The following is a 22,958-nucleotide window of genomic DNA, read 5'->3' as shown; positions in this document are numbered from 1 at the left end:
TGGGTCTCATTCGTTTTTGGCTGCAGAACAGGTTTTTTGGCTTTCCTCTGACAGTAACATAACATTAATGGCATTCTAGACATATGGCACCACCGTCATCATTGTTCCCTCCCCACCACCATCACCTCCATCATCAGCAGCATCATCATTATAGACAAACTCACCAAAAGACATTACACCAACTGCCTGAATTGCATTCCACTTTGCAAATGCCCATGCATTTTCTGTAGGGACGCTAGAAAGTGATTTAAATTACACACTTCATTCATATTCAGTTGATAAGAAACAACACAATACAAAATGTAATTCATCTACTATATTTGCATTGCGTCTTTTTAATGGGCATTCACTAAAAATAACATTATGATTCACAAACACGAACATTCAGATTAACATCAACTGGATCATCTGAAACTGCAAAATTGCAGATGAGTAGAACATACATTTCTGGTCCAAAGGTAGCTGCTCTGATGATTACAGTGATGAGGATGACAAGGGTCAGCACCATTGACAGGAAGGACACCTAATAACACACACAGATGTTATACAGGCAGCACTACTATGTGTGCTCTGAAATCACTAAATGTATCACATTGACCGCTGTCTGATCAGCGGACTTACCTTCCCAAGCTTTCCTATGTTGCGATAAAGTGAGAGAGGCAGTGTGAATAGAACGGTTGATACCAAGATCACAAAGTGACGCTCTGCAAGTATGTGGTCAGGGCCAACTGCAAACAGAGAGAATAACAACATCGAGCACACAGGCATTACTGGCTAATTGGAATCAGCTTCAGAATACTTCAATAATTTCCGAAACTAAAATGCATCAGCTTTCATTTAGTAACTTGGTAAAGCCTTGTTTTAATTACACACAGTGTCATTTGGCTTTAATTTTAAGTGGAACAAACTACATACATCATACCTCCTGGTATTCTCTGAAATACTTTGGTTAGTGTGTCACCAGTTGTGATGTTGTAACTGATCATGGCTGAGGAAGAAGACAGAGGTGAAGCATCATATCATTCTGTTCCTGTCTATCTGCAATGTTGTATTATTTAGGTTGAACCAAAGGCAATGTTAGTCTATCGTAATCAAAGGAATAGAATAGAATAGAATAGAATAGAATAGAATAGAACACAACAGAACAGAATAGAATAGAATAGAATAGAATAGAATAGAATAGAATAGATACAAATACATTTTCTAGACTAGACTAGATTTGAATTTAGACAAAATGTATATAGCACACAGTACAGTGACTTGCGACTCTGGGTCTAACAATTTACATAATTTAAATAACTTACCAATGAAAGGGTAAAGGAACTGCAGTCCAGACAGAATCAAGAATCCAGGGAAACCAAAAGTGCTATGCACCAGTGACTGATAGCTGTTTGTCCCTGATAGATTACCTCCTTTAATCAATAGGATGATTGAGTAGTCTGCCACGAAGCATAAACATTATGTTATCTGTTTGTCCATTTCATAAAAGATAAAATCCTCTTTACCATAATGAGCCTTATACCCACCTGTGATGAAGGCTACAACTATCAAAAGCAAAAGGCCAAAGGGAAGCCCTGCCTGGTTCAATGCATATGGTAAACCTGAAAAAAGTGAATTAGAGATAGATAGATACACATAACTTCAGTTTAAGTTTTGTGTTTTGAGTTTTGTTCCAAAATGAGATGACAAAAGTAGCACACAATTAAAACAAACTGTGGCCCTTTTTAAAGGATAGGCGCTAACTGAAGCCCCTTGTTGATAAACCCTATATCTTAGAGTACTGAATGCCATATTTCACCTAATCATTTGTTTCCAAACTGGATAATTATTGTTTTGTAACAGAACGGTTAAATTTGACATTGCATAGAAACAAAAAAACATCATACCTCATGATTCTGCTGGGGAAATACTCTGATGTGACTCATGCAATTTTTGAGGATGAAAGAGTTAAAAGGGGGGAATGGGGTTAACAGGCGCTAGTCATATGATGCAGAGGGTTTACCACTGGAGGGCTTGGATGGCATGAGAGCTTCTTGTTGTTGTTGCACGAAAATCAGCATTGACAACTGATTATTAACGGGATCATCACAGAATTAGTGTGAAAGCTATAACATGCAGTTGCTAAACATCCTGCCAGTTAGCTCTAGAGCATATAAATCAATTATTCAGGGTTATTCGGCATTATACCTGAATTATGAGAAGCCAGTTATTTACCTATTATTCCAGATCCTATTATGGAATTGATAAAATTAAACGACGCTGATATCATTGAATTTCTTCCTGGCTGTCCGGCAACTTTTTGTGGAAGAATTAATGTGTTGCCTTCTTCATTGTTCAACTGCAATGTAAAACAGCATTGACATATAAAGCAAAAACATATCACATTGTAGTTCATCTCCCATAACATAAACATCACTATAGGCCTACCTGTTGAGCCATTTTGCGCACCTGCTGGTCGCCGATTGGGTTCTTCTTTGTCTGCAGGTGCAAAAAATAACCGTGATCTTTACTTCTCACATGTCTGCCATAAAATTGAATGAGTTAGCAGAACTCCAAAAAACTCGGTCAAATGAACCCAGCCACAGCCTATTAAAACACCGCAACAGCGCCCCTATAGGGTGTTCACAGGTTGACACCCGATTCCAAAATCTGCATGGGCACACATGATGCAGGAAATTTGGAATTAAAGGATTAGAAGGCCGTATATTTAAAAGAATCCTTTGTTCATATAAAGAAAAAAGAAAAGTTGCAGCAAAGGAACAATATACAATTATGAATAGTCTCTAATACGACTGCGCAAACAGCTAGTTTGAAAAATGAGTGAAGCCTCAGTCTGGACCATTTTTTATGTAATAGTGTGGAACTTATTTTCAAAGAGAAAAATGCCCTACATCACGTCTTGATTTGACAGGTTCTGTAAACTATTCGCAATTTAGGTCAAGAGAGTAATTTTTCTTCTTATTAGACAATAAACTAGTTCACTTTAAGTAGCAGAAGGAACTACAAATCATTAGACAGGTGGCTGCGAAATAAATGTAAAAAAAAACAAAAAAAAACGACAAAAAAAACCCACTATCAATGCCTTATAACAGCATAACAGTAATATCGACAATCATAAGGCTACTTTTCTTAACAAGCACCAATCTGAAATTACTTTTAAATTGTGAGAAAATAGTGCATACTGTAGGTTGTGATATAATTAGCTCAGTGTTGGTGGCCATGTTGTCTAGCTGCTGCATGTTGCAGAGCTTTGCTGTTTTAGCAGGTGTGCTCACTCTCTGACCATGATTACATTTGGCCAGTGTGGGTTTGTGTTTTCCCATACTGGAAACTTTGTGTTACTTTTGAACCACAATGCAAAGAATTGGTTGGTTTCTCTTTACAGTGCTGCCTGCAGCCACCAGGTGCCATCAGACTCTTGAAAGCGAATGGCTTGGCGCGCAGTCAGCTCCATCTCAGAGATCCACAGGCAATTAACTCATTTCATTTTACAAAATGTAGCTTATTTCACGTTAGTCTTATATAGCAATGTACCATCTGCTCATGCTGCAGCTTCATGTCGTCCACGGCGTTGTGTCTCTTAGAGATTGTATATAGGCCTGTGTTTAAATTAGGCTAAATGAATGCATGCACTGGCGTCATGCAGACTCTTTGTTATCAGAGGGTTCAAACAACACAGCCTACTAGAAATATTTCTGAATCTAGACACTCTCCTGGCACCCTTCAGAGTCAGTCCCCCCCTCCACCCCCTTAACACACACACACGCACACACACACGCGCGCGCGCACTCTAGATACTCTTAGAATGAAGTCTGATTCAGTTGTGTGATTTGCAATTACTGATACTGACTGCTACTATCCCTCTGTATTCCCGACATTTACGCGTGTTGATGCCCAGCACAATATTATCTGAACAGTCATTCTGGCACGCTTGAATCTCTGCCGTCATTTGGTACCCAGGAACATCCGGAAGCAACAGAGTACAGTACTCTGCTGCGCCGAGGGGCGGATGAGACCGCGACCACACTCACAGGCTTTCTTTTTTAATTGTGGAAAATACCCGTTCCGTACGGAGAGAAATAGCAACAATCAAAAGCAAACTGACAGATGTCTTTAGATTATATTTTTTACACTAAAGAGCTGCCTCGCCTTTATTCTCGTGTATCCTTCACCTGCCGAGGATGAACAACTGACGGTGAGTTGCCTATAGAGAATTAGTGTTGCTGCCATCATGTGAAACGGTTTGAAAGTTGTGTCCGTCCACTGTGGTTGCTTTTGCTGCAAGGAATTAATCTGTGCGGCATTAGGCCTAACTGAATTGTCTAGTTCTTTTCTTTGGCCCAAATTATTTATGGAGGTTTGTATTGGAGAAAAACTTGTGTTTGGGGTTTGGAGTTTGAGGATTATTTATTATTTATCTATTGAGGACTCGTATCAGAGCTGTATATTCAAATTATTTGGAAAGTTTACAAGAGAAAAATGTTTTGAATGTGTTTCTCATCTTTTATTGCAACAGTGGTCTTGGTCTATGTAGGCACGGCCTAAAATAGTTGTACCTTAAGGGTTGCACACTTGACAAAAGGAAGGAAGTAAATTTAAATACTATAAATCACATTTTTACCCAAACGTCAACTTAGGTTACGAACAGTGTTCGTGTGTTTACATGAACAAAAGTTATTGATCTCGTGTGCTGTAGTACATAATGAAGACCAGGGTCCAAATCATGGCCTACGGTATATTGTTATAGTTCATGGATATGGGACAGGAATTATTAGCCTACATTCTCCAGTAGAAGACTGGAGTCCTGCTGCACGAATTTCGGCACTATTTACCAGATGGCTGTCAATTAGAGATTAGACTGTGCTGTTCAATTTTTCATCCAGAATGTAGACATAACGCCAGCAGCTTTTTCCCCTCGGTACATAAAACCATGAATCTTGTTTGAAAGATTCATGTTGTATTCAGCTGCTCATCATCAGCTATTTCGCCAACGCCCTGAATGAGCATCTCGGCAAGATCTAATCCTGTAGTCTGAGAGGCAGCAGCAAGCAGCAAGCAGTGGTTGTGAGCACTTAGCAGCCGTGGACGGTGAGTGTGTTGGTCCCCCAGGAGGTTAGCCATGGATCTGTGACCACTCTGTATAGACATAAACTATGTCTAATATGTCCAAATCCCCTGCTATATTAACTCTGTTGTTATCAAGTATCACTTTTATCCAATGCATTGCCTGAGTAGTTCAACGGCAGTCTAAGCATAAACACGTTTCCCCCTAATCTGTAAACCTATTTCTGTTTCCTACTGCTGCATTTTTATAAGCTTGTTGTGCAAAACAACCTTTTCAGCACCATGGATAGTAGCCGGAACTGGGCCACTTGAGTCTCTTTCTCTGGACCTCTGTAAAAGTATGTATTTTTGGTTACATCATATCTTGCCTGCCTGTAGCTTAAGGACTAGGTTTATATTTTATAAAGTAATCAGTTTAGAAATGTTGACAAAATTCTGACAGCAGACCATGGTGAGAACATAAGCCAATGTGCTGTGGGGAGTAGGAGGGGAAACACACTGCACCGTGACTATGAATTGTTCTGCTTTTGTCCATTGATCTGAATGACATTCAAATTTTGGAGACATTTCTCTTGAACTGTCATACCCAACCCAATATTTAATTTTAATGGATTTGGGGCTTCTGTCTTGAAGTATTTGCCCTTTTGATTTGAATCCTACAGTCCCATCCTCCACATTGGTTACAAACGAGATCAGTTTTTTTCAGGCAAGGACCAAAATGCTTTTTTAGGTCAGTGAAGATATAGGGATAGTTGCTTGGACATTAAGCCTAGTCCTTTATCTCCATTGACAATGAAGCCTACTAGGCTTAATCCATGTCCGAGCAACCTGCCCATAATGTCTGTTTAATATTCAAGCTGAGCCTCCCTTTAACATTGTGTGAGTCACTTGTAGGCGAAGCAGGTGGCAGAGGTCAAGGCCTATCATCACTTGATGTTGATCAGCAGGACAGGGCTAAACGTATGGTGAATAGTAAAGACAAAACCAATGTGTTGACAATCTGGGCCAGCGAGAGACAGAGGAAACTAATGTGTCCATTTTAGGTTCGCCGGCATAAGGTCATGATGTCAACAGGTTGCAGATAAATTGAAGTGGGCCTATTTGAAGCTTCAAAGTGGCAGCTCATATCTCAAGTTGTTCGTAATGAGAAGGGAGCAGATGAATGATGCATACCATTTTAGAGGTTGGTCACTGTAGGTTGACCTTCATGATGTGGACACCAAGTCAACATTACTGTATCCGTTCACATACACAAAAATAGGCATAATGTAGTACCAATAAAAATATAGCAAAAGTTCAAAAGTAACAATATTGCATTGCTAGCATGGGAAGTCTTTGAATAACTTTTCAGTTGTTCAAATCTTCCTTTAAAACCAAGTCTTACTCAGTTGCCATAGTTATACGCTGAATAGAGCTACTATCATAATTTATATTAGACCAGTCAGAAGGCTAATAACCATCACATCCAAGATGTTTTACCTGTGCACTCGACGAAGGAGGAAGCTATATTAAATACTAAGAAAGCAATGGCCTCAGTACATATTGTACATTATGTAAACTGAATGCAGTGCACTGAACAGGAAACATTTCCTGTTTATTAAAATGTAGCAGAGGGCAGGGCTTGACATGTGACCCCAAATGCAGAGCTGTAATGAATGCCCTCAAGTGCTACAGTTCTGCCCAATTTGCCCATACTGACACTCCTGCAACATATTGATCTTCTGAAGCATTATAGCTCCACATCTACTCTGTAGCTAAGGCGCTCACATTTATTTTGCTCAAAATTGTACATGTATATAGACATTTATCACATTTATTAGATTGTTCCTCTTATATTAAGGCTTGCAAATGCTACAGCACAGGGAAAAAACAGTTCCAGCTCCATGGGCAGGGAAAAACAAGATCGCACACGAGAAAGTGGGCATATTTTAAGCATACTGCACCACTGAGCAAAACCCATAGAAAGCCGGACAAATTAGGGTAATTCATCCATTAACTTTTATGGTCTGTGAGTGATGAGCATCAATAATATAATATCAGTATCAACTGATACTGATAGCCAGAGATTTTAATGACTACATCACTATGAGCAGCAAGTTAGCAAACATGGCCAAATCAATTGCACCCACCTATAAAACAGTCTCATGAAAAACAATTCACCAATAATGAATCTGTGAAATGGTATGGTAATGATATGGAATTTTGGTTCTACTAAAATCTATTTTATTTTGTGAAATATACTGTTAGAATGCATGTGAATAATTGTTACAGTGTTTTTGACTTGCAGCTCGATTGCAGCTCTATTCTCTGATAGAAGCTCTCTAAAGATAAATGAAATGCAAAGAAAAGCGTATATTAATGAAGAGGCCAGCCTCCCTGGTCCCAGCAAAGGTTGGTACCAGGTCTATAGATGATACCTGGCACTCCACTGATTACAATGAACACTGGCAGTTACTCCTGCTGCCATTCCAGAAATTCTCAATTGAAGTTTGATGAAGCTTAAAGGAAGTCTTTAGTCCTCACACATGCTCATACTGTTGGGATGATCCATTGGAACATTGACATTCACCATTTCATCATGTTTGACTTTTTGTTTATTAAATTAGGCTAATTTTAATGCAAATATATTGTGCTTCAAGAACACTAAACAATAGATAAGCTCTACTTAACACTTTTTACTTGCCCAGGCACCTGCATTTCATTTGAGTAGTGCAGTCATTTGTCACCTTTCTCACCAGAGATGCTCCTCCACTGATGCATGCGTCTCTCCCTCCAAGGCATGAACTTTCAACAACAAAAGGCCATGTGCATGACATTGACTTTGAAGAGGGGTTTCTTAATAATCTTTACATTATATACAAGATGTTCATATTGTACAACACCAAAATTGTTTGATCACAATGCTGAACAAATCAATGCCTTGCCCCTTTGTTTCAACTTTTGTGTCTCTATTCAACTCTGTCTCTGTTCAGTTCACCTGTCTTTTCATAAAGGTCACAGAAGTCTGACCAGTTTTCTAAAACTCAAAAAAAAAAAAAAAAATATTTGTGTAAACTGGACATTAACTCAAATATATTAATTATCACAGCAAATAGTATTCTTTGGTTTGTTTGTTTTATGAATTCCTAACATTTGGATTTTACTTTGTTGTTGGGATTACATGAAACATGTTATGCCCAATCCAGTCCTGTGGGAAATTGATTGGCCAGAATGTATGTGATTGATTTCTTGCATCACAGTGCAAACTGTGGAAGTATTCTATTACACTATTGCATTCAGATCAAGCAAAAGCTCTCAGTGGCGTGGCAATACAGAGATGTAGTGCAGTCTTACTGCATTCATATTTAATATTGCATAGCTCTGCGCCACCACACTATGCCAGTCAGACCAGGTCAGGAGTCCTTTCCTCCTGCTGCTCTCTCTCTGGCTCTGAGGGAAAAACTGGACTCTCCATGTTCCATGTGAAAGAAAGCCTGTGAACCTTTCGAGGGACAGAATCAGGAAGGAAGAGGCTAACCTGGAATCGATCATTCTCATCTCAGATCCTCATTTAATCCACAGGAGTGTAGATTATTAGATCAGGGATTAATGGGTATGGCAGGCCTCTACTGTCGTTAGAGCCTGCCACTTCTTGGGTTGATGATGTCTGGCCAAAGAACCGAGCCACACCCACCTCCCTCTCCTCCATTTCATGTCAGTAGAGATTTGCTGGCCAGGACAACGAATTAGATGACCAATCAGAGGTTTATTAGGATTCAATCATGTAGGAGTTAAGTGATCCATTATTATTCCAACCCTCTACCCTAGTCTACTCTCAATGTTTAGAATTTATTTGTGGACTGGAGTTGCAACCACAAAATCAAGTCTGATTTCTTTCACTTTTGTGTTTGTGATAGCAGAATGTCTCATGCTGTTCAAGTAGTTTCTCAACGTCTAATCACACCTCCTTGTCTCATTTGACCCCTCAGCCCTTTCTCATGTTGGAGGCTAGCTGTTCACTCTGAAGGTGCAGGATGAAAAGATGGCACAGCTGCTTGTACCACCAGAACCAGACAGCTTCCACCCATTTTGTCGTGAGTCGCTCAAAGCCATCGAGAGGCGTATCGCAGAGGAGAAAGCCAAGAAGCCCAAAGGAGAAAAGAGAAAACACAATGATGAGGATGAGCTCAAGCCCAGCCGTGACCTGGAGGCGGGCAAATCACTCCCCTTTATATATGGGGACATCCCCAAAGGAATGGTGTCCACACCGCTGGAGGACCTGGACCCCTTCTACAATAATCAGAAAGTAGGTTTGCTTGATTTGAAGCTAGAGAATGATGTCTAAGATCAGATGCAAACCTTTAACATCTAAAAATTGAGTTCAAACCTGCTTCAATTTCATTTTTTACATTTCAATTTTGTCTTGTCATGATAAAACGTATTTTGATTTTGTCTTGAATATGTAAAGAAGTAGACCAGGAGGTTTAATATTCTCAAAGAGGCTGGAGGAGAGATGCATTGGAGTGTTATCTGGCCCTGCAGTACAGCTGTTATCTAGGTGATGTTGTCATCCAGCCAAAGCTCAGGTGACAGGTGACAGGACCAATAAAAAGGATTTATACAAGGTTCATCACCAATCTACTAAAATGTGATTTGTTATTTGTACACTGGAAAGTGTGCTATAGATCATAAAAAAAGAAAGCAAGATTACAGCAAAGTTTCTATTGTTTTTATATTATATATGTTTTTTGTAGAGAACAAAAAGAGCTTGCATGGAAATCAAATAGAAACTCCTCCTGACATAGGGTGTTTTGTATCCCCCCACCCCCCACCCCCTCTCTCTCTCTCTCTCTCTCTCAGACTTTCATAGTATTAAACAGAGGGAAGGCCATCTTCCGTTTCAACGCCGCTCCTGCCTTGTATGTCCTGAGCCCCTTCAACCCTCTTAGAAGAATATCAATTAAGATTTTGGTACACTCATATCCTTTCATTAAAGTATTAATCTGATAAGCGTTATAATCATGTTTATTTAAAGGACACACTAAATCTGTGGCTGGCATCCCATATCCGCTTCTTGTTTGTAGACATGATACGTTAAGGAGGATTAATTGTTTACATAGCTACCTCAACACATGTGGTCAGCTGATGTGTTTTATGACTAAGTGTTGTAAACCATGTGTGAACAAAGCTGATTCATCCACTCTGGACTGGTTGGCTTCCTTGACAACTGCCTGCAAATTTTTCAGCATGGTGATCATGTGCACTATCCTTACCAACTGTGCGTTTATGACATTGAGTCAACCGCCAGACTGGGCAAAGAATGTAGAGTAAGTTTTGCTTGAATGACAAAATAGAAATATCTCAGTAATTAGTAAACCCACTGAAGGCAGTGCTGTAGAGTAACATATACATTTTATTTCCAACAGGTACACATTTACTGCAATCTATACATTTGAATCCCTTGTAAAAATTTTAGCCCGAGGATTCTGTGTAGGGAAGTTCACTTTTCTAAGAGATCCCTGGAACTGGCTGGATTTCTGTGTTATTGTCATGGCGTAAGTATTTAACAACCTCTAAAGCACTGTTTCATTTCCAAAATTTCACTGTAATTAGGAAATAGCCAAATACAATATATGTGAAATTATGATTGTTATACAGAGACTACTGACTTGACTGAAGTAAGTAAGTAAATTTTCAGCCAAGGTCAAATAAATGATTGGTCTGTTGGTAGCAAAAGGAACAGATGTGCTTAAATTTGTTACAATTTGTCACAGTCTAAACACATTGTAATTTTGGTCAAATGGAGCTGTAATCTAAAGCATTATCGATTAATTTGAAAAGAAAAGGAATACATGTTCTTTTAAAAAGCTCAGTATTATACAAAAAGATTTGAATATATTGTTCACTCACGTTTTGTTATAAATTCATCACATGCTGTCTACACTAAAATGCAATTCATTCTTTTGCAACTGTGAGGGTTTATTACATATATTAAAAAAAAATAATAATAATAATATATATATATGTATATATATATATATATATATATATATATATATATATTAATTTATTCAAAAGCCCCATTTTAAGTCTTAAGTTTATATCACCTGGGAACTGGTGCATGTTGTATTTGTCAAGACAGATCATTTTAGCTCCAAGAATTTAAATGCATTCCTCAGTCTAACTTAACTTAAATGTGCTTTCAGTGTCTTCACCTGATATGTCAAGGATCATAATGTAACCATGTAGTTCTGTGTAAGATTGTTGGCTCCGATCCATATCACATGTATTGCTGTTTCCCATCTGAGTCAATATTCCATAGTAATTGTGAATTTCCCTGCAGGTATGTTACTGAGTTTGTAAACCTAGGCAATGTTTCAGCTCTTCGCACTTTCAGAGTGCTGAGAGCTTTGAAAACTATTTCAGTAATCCCAGGTAAGCAGTGCTAGCAGTCGCATGTTGGCTAGCTGCTTATGCGATTTTCTCCTCCTGCCCCTCACACCCCACCTCCTCCAATTTCCTCACCTCCTGCAATTGCTCCTTATTGTTTTGTCATGGCATGTGTATGTGACACCCCACAACCCCACCCACCCACCTCCATATTACAGATATGTCACAGAGTTTGTGGACCTGGGCAATGTGTCAGCCCTCAGAACGTTCAGGGTTCTCCGAGCTCTAAAAACAATCTCGGTCATCCCAGGTGAGAGTCAGGTCAAATGGGAGGGGCTTCAGATCATCACTCTCATCAATGTCTAGCAGGCTCGAATGTTTGCCTCTCATTCCATTAAAAGCAGGAATCTAAAGCAGCAAACAGAAAAAGATTCCATGCTTTTAGCCATACCTTTTTATTTTCCTGTATGTTTTGCATGGAAGGACCTGTGGGAGGAATAGTAGATTGTGTTTGCATAGTGACTCTGTGAGATCTGTCCCATTTGTTTATGTTTGTTGAGCAATCTGCTTTTTCTTTTCCTTGGACTGATGTTTCTCTGTGGACTGTTCCTTGATTGTGGTTTGCTCTTATTCGACTGGCTGCGGTTAATGAAGGCTGACTGTAGCTAGTTTGCTGTGGTGAGAGTGTGTCCCATCATGAACTTGTTGCATGTTCATCCTCACAAACATGCATGGTGTTATTTTACTCTGTTGGTCACTTCTGTCTGATTCATACCCCATTGAGTTTAATACATTTGTCAATTTATTTGAAAAAAAATATCCATGTTGTGAACAAAATGGAGAGCAAAATGTGAACAAAAGGGACTAGTGGTGTGGCTAAAGGCTTGTGTTCTAGTATGTTGACATGAATGTTTGCTATAAAGACATCCATCCCTGGGTTGTGGAACGTCTTCAGAAAATATTTTGAGTATCATGGCTTGTAAAGCTTATCAAATTATAGTGTTTAAAAGAGAATTAGACAATGAGATGATTTACTTCAAACACATTGGCTTCATGCTGTATACTATTGTTGATGGCTTTGTTTTTTAATGGCAGGCCTGAAGACCATTGTTGGTGCATTGATCCAATCAGTGAAGAGGCTGTCCGATGTGATGATCCTCACCGTCTTCTGCCTGAGCGTCTTTGCCCTCATAGGGTTACAATTGTTCATGGGCCATTTAAGAAATAAGTGTATATGGTGGCCACCCAATTCCACCTGGATGAATAAGACAGCCCAGGACGCGTACTTCCTTGATGAGAGTGGGTATTTCATTTTTCTTCAGTTATCTTTGTGGTTGCAAGGGCCCTATACCAGCCTGATCCCACTGCTTGGGAGAAATGCTATCTGTTGCTAACACGACTGAACAAGCTGGCCCTGGTTGGAGAGAATAATAACAAATGACAGATATGGCTTTGGGGGATATGTGAGAGGTAACATGATGAGGAGTGGTAATGTGTGGGACAATGTTAACACTGTTCCTTTGTAATAGCCGATGCATGTAGAGAGTGAGCAGGAAGGGCAGTGAATCAAGCTATGTTATATTTTAATGTTTCCATGTGTTTTCTTTCAACACATTTCCCAGGCTTCTTAGCTACCTCTGCTTGATGTTATGATAATCTGTGGTGTGCTGACAACCACAATCCCCACCATAGCCCCGACAAAACTGACTTTAATTCTGTCCCCACCAGAGAATTATTATAAACTCCCAGACAAACGGGATCCATTGCTTTGTGGAAACGGCAGTGACGCTGGGTAAGTTTAAGCCCAAACTACTGGCACACTGGTCATAATCTTGTTTGATGCAATATTTATATTGTTTGTGTGATGTATGTGTTCCTGCATAAACCATCACAGTACATTGTGAATGGGGAGAGGGGGGGAAACCTTCTGAGCTTCACAGGCCATTTATTTGTTGTAGGCAGTGCCCAGAGGGGTACGCATGCTTCAAAGCGGGAAAGAACCCAGACTACAATTACACCAGCTTTGACACGTTTGGTTGGGCCTTCCTCTCTCTGTTCAGACTGATGACTCAGGATTACTGGGAAAACCTTTACCAGCAGGTAGGCAGTGGAAGCAGAAAGGCCGGAAGCACTTACACTTGTAAAGCAGAAAGCATCTGCCCGTAAAAGGATGGTTGTTTTTCTTTTTTTTTCTTTTTTTTTACAATAATTAGTGATAGACTGAAATAGGTTTTACAGACAATGTAATCTAACTGTGGAAAAAGCAAAAAAATCATTGCAGAGATGTTTGTATCAGTCTTGTATCAGTGTCATGGCAGAGACAAGTCTTCTGTGAAGCTCTTGGGTAACTGTATGAATGCCAGTATGGGTTTTCTCTGTTCTTCAGCTGCTCAAAGCCCCGTGGGAACAGCATGTTTAGTGGCAGGTTGATGAAATGTTTGACCTCATGGGTGCTTCAGGATGCTCTCTTTGTACTGCCTCTTTCTCTAAATACATGAACATGCAGCATTTGCAGTGGTAAGAAGGGATTCTCACATACAATATTGCCATGAAAGAGAATATTGTGTGCATCCTATTTAAACAAATCCTCAAATAAAGTGCAGGTGCACTTTGGCCAGAGGGAACAAAGATGAGTCCCGCTGTGACTCAGGCAAACACAAGATGAATGGCCCTAAACAGGTGAATGGTTGTCCCTTGCTAAACATTGTAATCTGAGCAAGTAAAGCAAACAGCAATCCAGCAAAACTCCCATTAGAGATTGTCTTTAGCACAATGTGTAATTGGGTGGCACTGCTTGTTTTATGAACTATCAACAAACTCTCCTTTATGTACATTTTTCTTTGTCATGGTGCAGAACAATGCTATTGTTCCTTTTTTTTCTCAAAGTTTTTTGACTTTCATGACTCATTATTTTGAAGTCAAACTTACATTTCACAATTGTTTCAATAAATTAGTGTTATTACAATTAGTAATAAAAATTTTTTTAAATAACATTGGCTATGTAATAATTATGACAACAACAACAATAATAATAATAATAATAATAATAATTACAATATTAATAATTACAATATTATTAATGGCAATAAAGGAAGATTCAAAGTAATGAAGGGAAAACATAATGGGGAGATAAGATAGGAAACACAAAAGTAGGGTTAAAAGAATTAAAAGAAAAATAAATAACTGTAAAATATTTTAAAAACATAAGAAACAACAAAAAATTAAAAGAGGACGAGATAAAAACATAAATTCCATTAAAGCAAGTTTATAAGAGTGTGTTTTAAAAAGTGATTTAAAGTATGACACTGAATTAGCTAGCCTAAGTTCCTCAGGCAGGGTGTTCCACAATCTAAGTATAGACGTAAACAAGTTAACAGCGATGAATACCCATGAAATTTGTCAGCTCTCTGAGAGCAGAACATTGTTTGCATTCCTTCCAGACATTGCGAGCATCTGGAAAGCCCTACATGATCTTCTTTGTTCTGGTGATATTCCTTGGCTCCTTCTACTTGGTCAACCTAATCTTGGCTGTGGTAGCAATGGCCTATGATGAGCAGAACCAGGCCACCATGGAGGAGGTGCAGCAGAAGGAGGAAGAGATCCAGGCCATGCTGGAGCAGCTGAGGCGGCAGCACGAGGATGCTCAGGTACAGGACCATCTGCTCCCTATTTCAACCCCAATATCCCCATTTGAGCTAATTTTCTTACGCTATCCCTCCTGCACAGGGATTCCTAATAGTGACTGATTCAGACAAAAATATCTTGAAGTATAGTCATGTCTTGTTAAATTACTAGAAACTAGATGGCATTTACTGACATTTGAAACTCCTACCATAGATATCATACTTTTTATTCTTCATGGGATATTCTATATGAGAGTATTCTATGTGAGAATTGAGAGTTTTCCTGTGTTGTCCCTAACAAATTGAAATAGGCTTTAAAGTCCTTTACTACACTCTGCTCCCACTATACCTGTAACTCTTAGCAGGTTGAGTTGAAATTACGTGATCTGATCTCTGGGAGAATTTAAAACTGTGATGAAAATCTTAGAGGCTGACTCCATAAGGAGTTTTGCGTCAACTTATTTCTTTTGTTTTATTGTTATTGTAACTTGGTGTTGTTTTTATTTGAAGTTTTTATGCTTTGTATGATTTTATGTTGTTTGTCAATAACCTTTATGTCTGTCTTGGCCAGGTCCTGCTTGTAAAAGAGATCCTGTATCTCAGTAAGGCTTTCCTGGTTAAATGATGACTAAATAAATAAATAGAAATGTCTCTATCGTAACTGGCTCCCAGTTAATGACAGGTTGGTTGGGGCGACAAGCTGGTCTAGAGGTAGACAGGTCGACCAATAACCAGCACCTACAAGAGAGTGTAGTCCATGCTGTGAGCAAGAGGGTGCTAGAACATCTTGGGTGCCCAGCTGTGCTTTCAGCTGACTCTACTTTCTCCCACACACCTCGTTCCGTTGGGCATAGAGGTGGTACGGGTGCGCTTTCCAAAGACTGGAAATTCACCAAGCTTTCTCCTCTAAGCAATAACTCATCATTTGAATACTATGCAATCATGGTCACTGCTCCTGTTAAACTATTTGTGGTTGTCATATATCGCCCACCAGGGCTACTGGAGAACTTTGTAGTTGAACTGGACATGCTACTCTCAGCCATTCCTGAAGATGGCACCCCACTGATTGTCAAGGGGGAAATGAATATCCATCTTGACAAACCCCAAGCGGCTGACTTCCTTTCACTTCTGTCCTCAGGTGGAGTCAGGTCTCCACCACTCCCACACACAAAGCGGGCAATACACTCGATCTGATTGTGACTTGAAACTGCTCCACGGCAAATCTGACTGTCACCCCCTTACATCTGTCAGACCACTTCTTTATTCAATTCACGGTTTCCTTACCGGAACATCCTCACGTTCTGCCGCAAATGGTCTCCTTCAGACGAAACCTCTGGTCCCTTACACTGGCTCAGCTCTCCAATGAGGTCTCGGCTACCATGCCCCCTCATAATGAATTCTCCTCACTCCATGTCACTGAGGCTACAGACACACTCTGCTCCTTGCTAGCCACGTCTCTAAACAATCTCTGCCCACTCTCATCTAAACCTGCTCGTAACACCCCCCCTAGTCCATGGCTCACCAGTGTCATCAGAGAGCAACGGGCGGGGCTCAGAGCAGCTGAGAGAAAATGGCGCAAATCCAGAGATCCCACTGACCTCAGTGACTATCAGACTCTCCTATCTGCATTCTCCTCCCATCTAAAAAGTGCCAAGACCACTTACTATCAGGAGAAAATCAGCAGCGACAAAGACACTTGGAAAATTATTTTCAGCTTTTAACTCACTCCTCAACCCTCCACCACCTCCACCCTCAACTTTGTTCACTGCTGACCTCTTCGCATCTTTCTTTACTGATAAGGTTTCTACCATCAGTAATCAGTTCTCTGAGCCTGACCAACTCAGTATAACAGGGCCTCACTCTTCTCTTTTTCCCATCTTACCGAGGAGCAAGTCTCCAAACTTCTGCTTGACTCTCATCCCACTACCTGTCCGTTGGACCCCATACCCTCCAACCTCCTGCAGGCCATTTCACCCACACTTATCCCTGCAGTCACGCACATCATCAACTGCTCACTTACAACGGGTGTGTTCCCCACTGCTTTTAAGCAAGCTCGGGTTACCCCGCTGCTAAAGAAACCTACACTCAACCCATCTCAGGTTGAAAATTACAGGCCGGTTTCACTCCTCACCTTCCTTTCCAAGACACTTGAGCGCGCAGTCTTTAATCAAGTCTCTGAATTCCTTTCTGAGAACAACCTGTATGATCCTAACCAGTCTGGCTTCAAATGCGGACACTCTACTGAGACTGCGCTCTTGCCTGTAGTGGAAACACTGCAATCAGCTAGAGCTGCCGGTCAGTCCTCTGTTCTAATGTTGCTTGACCTATTGGCTGCCTTTGACACGGTTAACCACCAAATCCTCCTCTCCACACTTGCTGAACTTGGCTTCTCAGGATCTGCTCTCCGCTGGTTTGAGTCCTACCTCTCGGGGAGATCCTTTAGAGTGTCTTGGAGAGGGGAAGTGTCTAAATCATACTGCTTGTCCACAGGGGTACCTCAAGGGTCAGTGCTTGGACCCCTTCTCTTTTCAGTATACACCACCTCACTTGGTGCAGTCATCCACTCACATGGCTTCTCATACCATTCATATGCTGACGATACCCAGCTCCTCCTATCGTTCCCACCAGACGACCACACAGTCTCGGTACGGATATCGGCATGCTTCGGCGATATCTCGCCATGGATGAAGGAACACCACCTTCAGCTTAACCTGTCAAAGGCTGAGCTCCTTGTCATCCCAGCCAGTCTGTACAAATGGAGCTTTAGTGAAGGTTCAGTCTGGAAGACTATCTTTTGCATGCTTAGGCTGTAGTTTTACTTCTCATACCATCCTGCCATTCACATCTCTCACTCATTATGTCCTTGCTGTCTGTTCCCGGGCTGTCAATTGAGATATCAGCTGTTCACATCAGCTGGTCACATCTATCCAATAGCACAGCAACACACCTCCATTGTTAGCCTATAATTTTGCTGCTGTCTTTTTATTTATGTTTCTCTCTCCACTTTAGTCCATTCATGCTGCTGTTATGCGCACCCCTCCACCTCCCCGTCTCCACCCAGTCTTCGCAGATTCATCAGCTTCATCAGCTTCTTCACTCATCAGCCTCACCAGCCTATCAGTTTCAGCAGAGTCATCAGCCACCACCACCACCAGTGTCTGGACTCCACAGGGGGATTTATCTTGCTGCTGCTCAGGGCTGGTGCCTCCCGATTACAAAATCTCCCTGTAGAGTCTAAGCGACAAAGACTTTCTTGTCAAGTCTTAATTTTCACTATATCATCTGTTATAATAAACAATTATCTTTACTTCATTCACTTGTCTCTCCTGATTGAACAACAGATCAGTATCCAGCTCAATTCAGCTCAGCCCATTCCCACAAAATCTGCCAGAAACTTGAGTGTCATGATTGATGACCAACTAACCTTTAAGGAACATGTGGCTTCTGTTGCTCGGTCATGCCGATTAGCCATGTACAACATCAGGAAGATCAGACCCTACCTGTCTGAACATGCAGCACAACTTCTAGTACAGGTGCTTATAATATCATGCCTTGACTACTGCAACTCCTTACTGGCAGGGCTCCCGGCATGTACACTCAAACCTCTGCAGTTGATCCAGAACGCGGCGGCGTGTCTGGTCTTCAACCAGCCCAAAAGAGTACATGTCACTCCGCTGGTCATATCCCTCCACACTGGTTCCCAGTTACTGCTTGCATCAAGTTTAAGTCCTTGATGCTCGCCTACAAAGCAGCAACCAAAACAGCTCCGACCTACCTGAACTCCCTCATTCAGGTCTACGCTCCCTCCCGCCCACTTCGCTCTACCAAGGAACGGCGCCAGATGCTGCCACCACGACAAGGCCCTAAGTCTCTAGCCAGACTCTTCTCTTCTGTGGTTCCTTGGTGGTGGAACGAGTTACCAAACTCCATTCGATCCGCAGAGTTCCTCTCAATCTTTAAGAAAAGGTTAAAGACCCAGCTCTTTAGTGAACACCTTCTCACCTGATGGATTGTGTAATCTAAAAAAAATAAATAAATCTTTATCTGCCTCTATGCACTCTATGCACACTATGCATTGCCTCTATGCACTGCCTCTATGCACTGCCTCTATGCACTGCCTCGTAGCACCTATGTCCTGTTGGACCAGAACTTAGCTTTATGGCACTTATTCTCATTGTTCTCTCCTGAATAGATCCTTGCTTGTGTTGTATAAAAATCTCATATGTACATTGCTTTGGATAAAAGCGTCTGCCAAATGGGAAATTGTAATTGTAATTGTAATTGAAAAGACAAACTCCAGTTACCTTAATAATAATAATAATAATAATAATAATAATAATAACAATCTTCTTCTTCTTCTTCTTCTTCTTCTTCTTCTTCTTCTTCTTTTTCTTCTTCTTCTTCTTCTTCTTCTTCTTCTTCTTCTTCTTCTTCCAGGCAGCCGTGGCAGCTGCTGCTGAGAGTGGGGAGTTCAGTGACAGGGGGGGTGTCACAGAAAGCTCCTCTGAAGCCTCCAAGTTTAGCTCCAAGAGTGCCAAAGAGAGACGCAACAGACGTAGGAAAAGGAAGGAAGAGGAGGGCAAAGGGGGGGATGAGAAGTTTCCTGAATCCGAGTCAGAGGACAGTATAAAGAAGACTCGCTTCCGATTATCTGTGGATGCTAACCTGCTCTCCTATGACATGAGATGCTCGTCTGCACATCAGGTTCAGTATGATCTGACAGTATGATCTGTGTCAAACCAGTGACATTCTGCTATCTAACTTTATCTTGAAATGTTCCCCAGTTTTCACCTTAATCTATTCCTAATGGATCATAGGGACTCTACAGTCCCTTTATACAATACATTTTCTATTACTTTTTATAATTGAAAAGCTGAGAATTTGCACATGGTTAATGAAGATAATTTGTTGAATATTAATATCTTCATACTGTAATGTCTTTAGACAAATTTCCATCTAATTTGGTCACCTGTTCTGTCAACTCATAACCACAAATAATTAAAATAATTGTATTTTAATTTCCATCCCACCAAACTAAAGGGGCATAAGCTTCTATCTTGCTGTAAATGAATGTGAAACTGCTGACTCAACTACAGTGTCCATCACACTCACTCAATAGCAATGACTGAAATTAATGACTACATTGGCACTTATTAATTTGAATTGACAAGATATATTGCTGCAATTTCAATGACCATACAAGTAGTAGAGAATGGATTGCTTTATACAGGTGTGATTACTAACCCTGGACTCACATTTAAACAGTTTGAATGACACGCAGTTGTGAACAAGTCCAACGCCCTACTGGGCAGTCCTACAGAGGCACGTCTCATGTAAAGGTTCTTTCTATGCTGTCACCAAGAAACTGTTCTTGTTGTTGTTCTTGTTCTTCCTCTTCATCATCATCATAATCATCATCATCATCATCATCATCATTTTTTACCTTTTTCATCACCATCATCTTCATTGTTGCCGTTGTCATCGTCATCATCATCATCATCAAGATGCATTTTTCTTTTTGCCCAATTTTTTTATTATCTCCCCTTACAATGCTCATCATCTTCATCTTCATCATCATCATCATCATCATCAACATTTTTATTACCACTACCATCATCCTAATTAGTAGAATCATGCTGCATGGTTTTCAGTATGTGTAGCGCTTGAATTTTCTTGTTGGGTTATTTCTTTATTGCTTCTCACCGTGGAATACAACATTTTTTCTACATTGCCACATATGACCATCGTCATCATCACCAGTATTCTTTCTTCTTCATGTTCACCGTGTATCAGTGCTAGCCACTGAAGAATATCGTTCTCTCCTAGTCCTTTCTGAGTTTCCGTGGACCCCTGTTCTCGTCCAGACGGAACAGCAGGGCCAGCCTTTTCAGTTTCCGGAGCCAAGCACAGGACGTGGTTTCAGAGAACGATTTTGCCGATGATGAGAACAGCGCTTTCGAGGACAACCTTAGTCGGAGGGGCTCTCTCTTTGTCTCCCAGAGCCGTGACCGGCGCTGCAGCAGCATGAGCCAGACCAGCTTCTTGTCACAGGTCCTGCTTCCACCCAATGGGATGAAGCACAGCTCTGTAGACCGCAACGGGGTGGTGTCTCTGGTGGGCGGAGCTTCACTCCCAACATCACCTGTGGGGCTCCTTCTGCCTGAGGTGACAGTAGATATGGCCTCTACTGATGACAATGTAAGGACGATGGCCCTCTGTCCTGTTAGCACCTTTGATTGCCCTATAGCTCTGCTGTATCCTCAGTAGTCTGTTCCTGTTTATTTTATTTTCTCTTTGTCCCTGTGCTGTCTGACTCACTTAATGTGGTTTATACCTTTAACATGTGAAGTCAATAAAAAAAAAGAGCGATGAACAGATCTGGTTGTCTTTTGAAACTTAAGATATTCTTACTGTGGTCAGCTTTCTACACACCTATGCAGCTTTCTAGTGCATTATTCCCTATGCTGTTTTTTTTTTTTGTTTCTGATGTAGCTTTGCTCTGTGTTACTGATATACATTACTAACACATTTTTTTTATGTCTGTTCATCCATACATTTGCAGAAATTTCCAAATATGTAACTTCCTGGCTGTAACACATGATTGCATCTGTCTCCAGGGTGACACCACTGAAACAGAGTACAGACAGGCCGGTTGTGGATCACACCAGGAATCTATGGACTTCCTGGAGGGCCCAGAGGCAAGACAGAGAGCTTTTAGTGTAGCTAGTGTTATAACCAACACAATGGAGGGTAGGTAATAGACACCATAGCCTGATAACACTATCATGATGATATCGTGGATATTCAAAACATGAATGGCATTGCATTGGTTTTGTTTCCTCTGTGTGCATCAGAGCTTGAAGAGTCAAGGCAGAAGTGTCCTCCTTGCTGGTATAAGTTTGCCCATACCTTCCTCATCTGGGAATGTTGTCCAGCATGGCTGAAGATCAAGAATCTGGTCAAACTAGTTGTGATGGATCCATTCGTAGACCTAGCCATCACCATCTGTATTGTTCTAAACACAATGTTTATGGCCATGGAGCATTATCCAATGACCAAGGCTTTCACTGAGATGCTCCGTGTGGGGAATCTGGTGAGTGGACGGTAATATATTGCAGGGTATTTTGAGCATTGTTAATTGAAATTGTTCTTTGCTAACAGGTAACATGTCTGTTAACACTTAATATTTGTGTCTTTTATTAAGGTATTCACTGGCATCTTCACAGCTGAAATGTTCTTCAAGATCATTGCTTTGGACCCATACTTTTATTTCCAGGAGGGCTGGAATATTTTTGATTCAATCATTGTCAGTCTGAGCTTGATGGAGCTTGGTTTGGCCAACGTCACTGGCATGTCTGTTCTGAGGTCATTCAGATTGGTAAGTGCAAACATACACCATTGCCAATATCTTCAGGTGCATTTTGAGCGCACAACAACATGTGAAATGACTCAAACACTACTGCTTTTTTTTTTCCACAGCTGAGAGTATTCAAGCTGGCTAAATCGTGGCCCACTCTCAACATGCTGATTAAAATAATTGGTAACTCAGTGGGGGCTTTGGGCAACCTGACTCTGGTGCTGGCCATTATTGTCTTCATCTTTGCTGTGGTGGGCATGCAGCTGTTTGGAAAGAACTACAGGGACTGTGTGTGTAAAATCTCGAAACAATGTACTCTGCCCCGCTGGCACATGAACGACTTCTTCCATTCGTTCCTCATCGTGTTCCGAGTGCTTTGTGGAGAGTGGATAGAGACCATGTGGGACTGTATGGAGGTGGCTGGACAGTCCATGTGCATCGTCGTCTTCATGATGATCATGGTCATTGGAAACCTTGTGGTACATTGTTATCACTTATCATCTATCATATATATTATCATTAGGTATAATAATAGATAAATAGAT

The 22,958-nt window shown here is 40.8% G+C and overlaps 2 protein-coding genes across 2 annotated transcripts in view; one reads left to right on the top strand and one right to left on the bottom strand.

Moving 5' to 3' along the window:
* Positions 1–75: 75 nt before the first annotated feature.
* LOC139660063 (putative sodium-coupled neutral amino acid transporter 11) lies at positions 76–2,466 on the bottom strand. Its single transcript, XM_071538104.1, has 8 exons — positions 2,428–2,466; positions 2,215–2,338; positions 1,527–1,601; positions 1,305–1,439; positions 923–988; positions 622–728; positions 444–523; positions 76–235 (listed from the first exon to the last, which is right to left on the bottom strand). The coding sequence occupies exons 1-8, from the start codon at positions 2,437–2,439 to the stop codon at positions 76–78; spliced, it is 759 nt and encodes a 252-aa protein (XP_071394205.1). The 5' UTR covers positions 2,440–2,466.
* Positions 2,467–4,067: 1,601 nt separating this feature from the next.
* The window catches only part of scn1laa (sodium channel, voltage-gated, type I-like, alpha), a 31,452-nt gene continuing 12,561 nt past the window's right edge, over positions 4,068–22,958 (top strand). Inside the window, exons 1-16 of the mRNA XM_071538129.1 lie at positions 4,068–4,195; positions 9,033–9,349; positions 9,904–10,022; positions 10,281–10,370; positions 10,470–10,598; positions 11,652–11,743; positions 12,529–12,732; positions 13,162–13,225; positions 13,392–13,533; positions 14,874–15,080; positions 19,494–19,760; positions 20,883–21,254; positions 21,674–21,806; positions 21,911–22,149; positions 22,261–22,434; positions 22,536–22,892. Of these exons, the coding sequence (XP_071394230.1) occupies positions 9,086–9,349; positions 9,904–10,022; positions 10,281–10,370; positions 10,470–10,598; positions 11,652–11,743; positions 12,529–12,732; positions 13,162–13,225; positions 13,392–13,533; positions 14,874–15,080; positions 19,494–19,760; positions 20,883–21,254; positions 21,674–21,806; positions 21,911–22,149; positions 22,261–22,434; positions 22,536–22,892 (2,853 nt within the window). The 5' untranslated portion in view covers positions 4,068–4,195; positions 9,033–9,085. The remainder of the gene's footprint in view (positions 4,196–9,032; positions 9,350–9,903; positions 10,023–10,280; positions 10,371–10,469; positions 10,599–11,651; positions 11,744–12,528; positions 12,733–13,161; positions 13,226–13,391; positions 13,534–14,873; positions 15,081–19,493; positions 19,761–20,882; positions 21,255–21,673; positions 21,807–21,910; positions 22,150–22,260; positions 22,435–22,535; positions 22,893–22,958) is intronic.

This window comes from Centroberyx affinis, unplaced genomic scaffold, assembly GCF_046629955.1.
Source record: "Centroberyx affinis isolate AG114_WGS23_722 - 3 ecotype Tasmania unplaced genomic scaffold, CSIRO-AGI_Caff_v1 ptg003208l_1, whole genome shotgun sequence".
Classification (NCBI taxonomy): domain Eukaryota; kingdom Metazoa; phylum Chordata; class Actinopteri; order Beryciformes; family Berycidae; genus Centroberyx; species Centroberyx affinis.
Note: the sequence above shows the minus strand (reverse complement) of the source record. Positions and strands in the feature narration are given on the sequence as shown.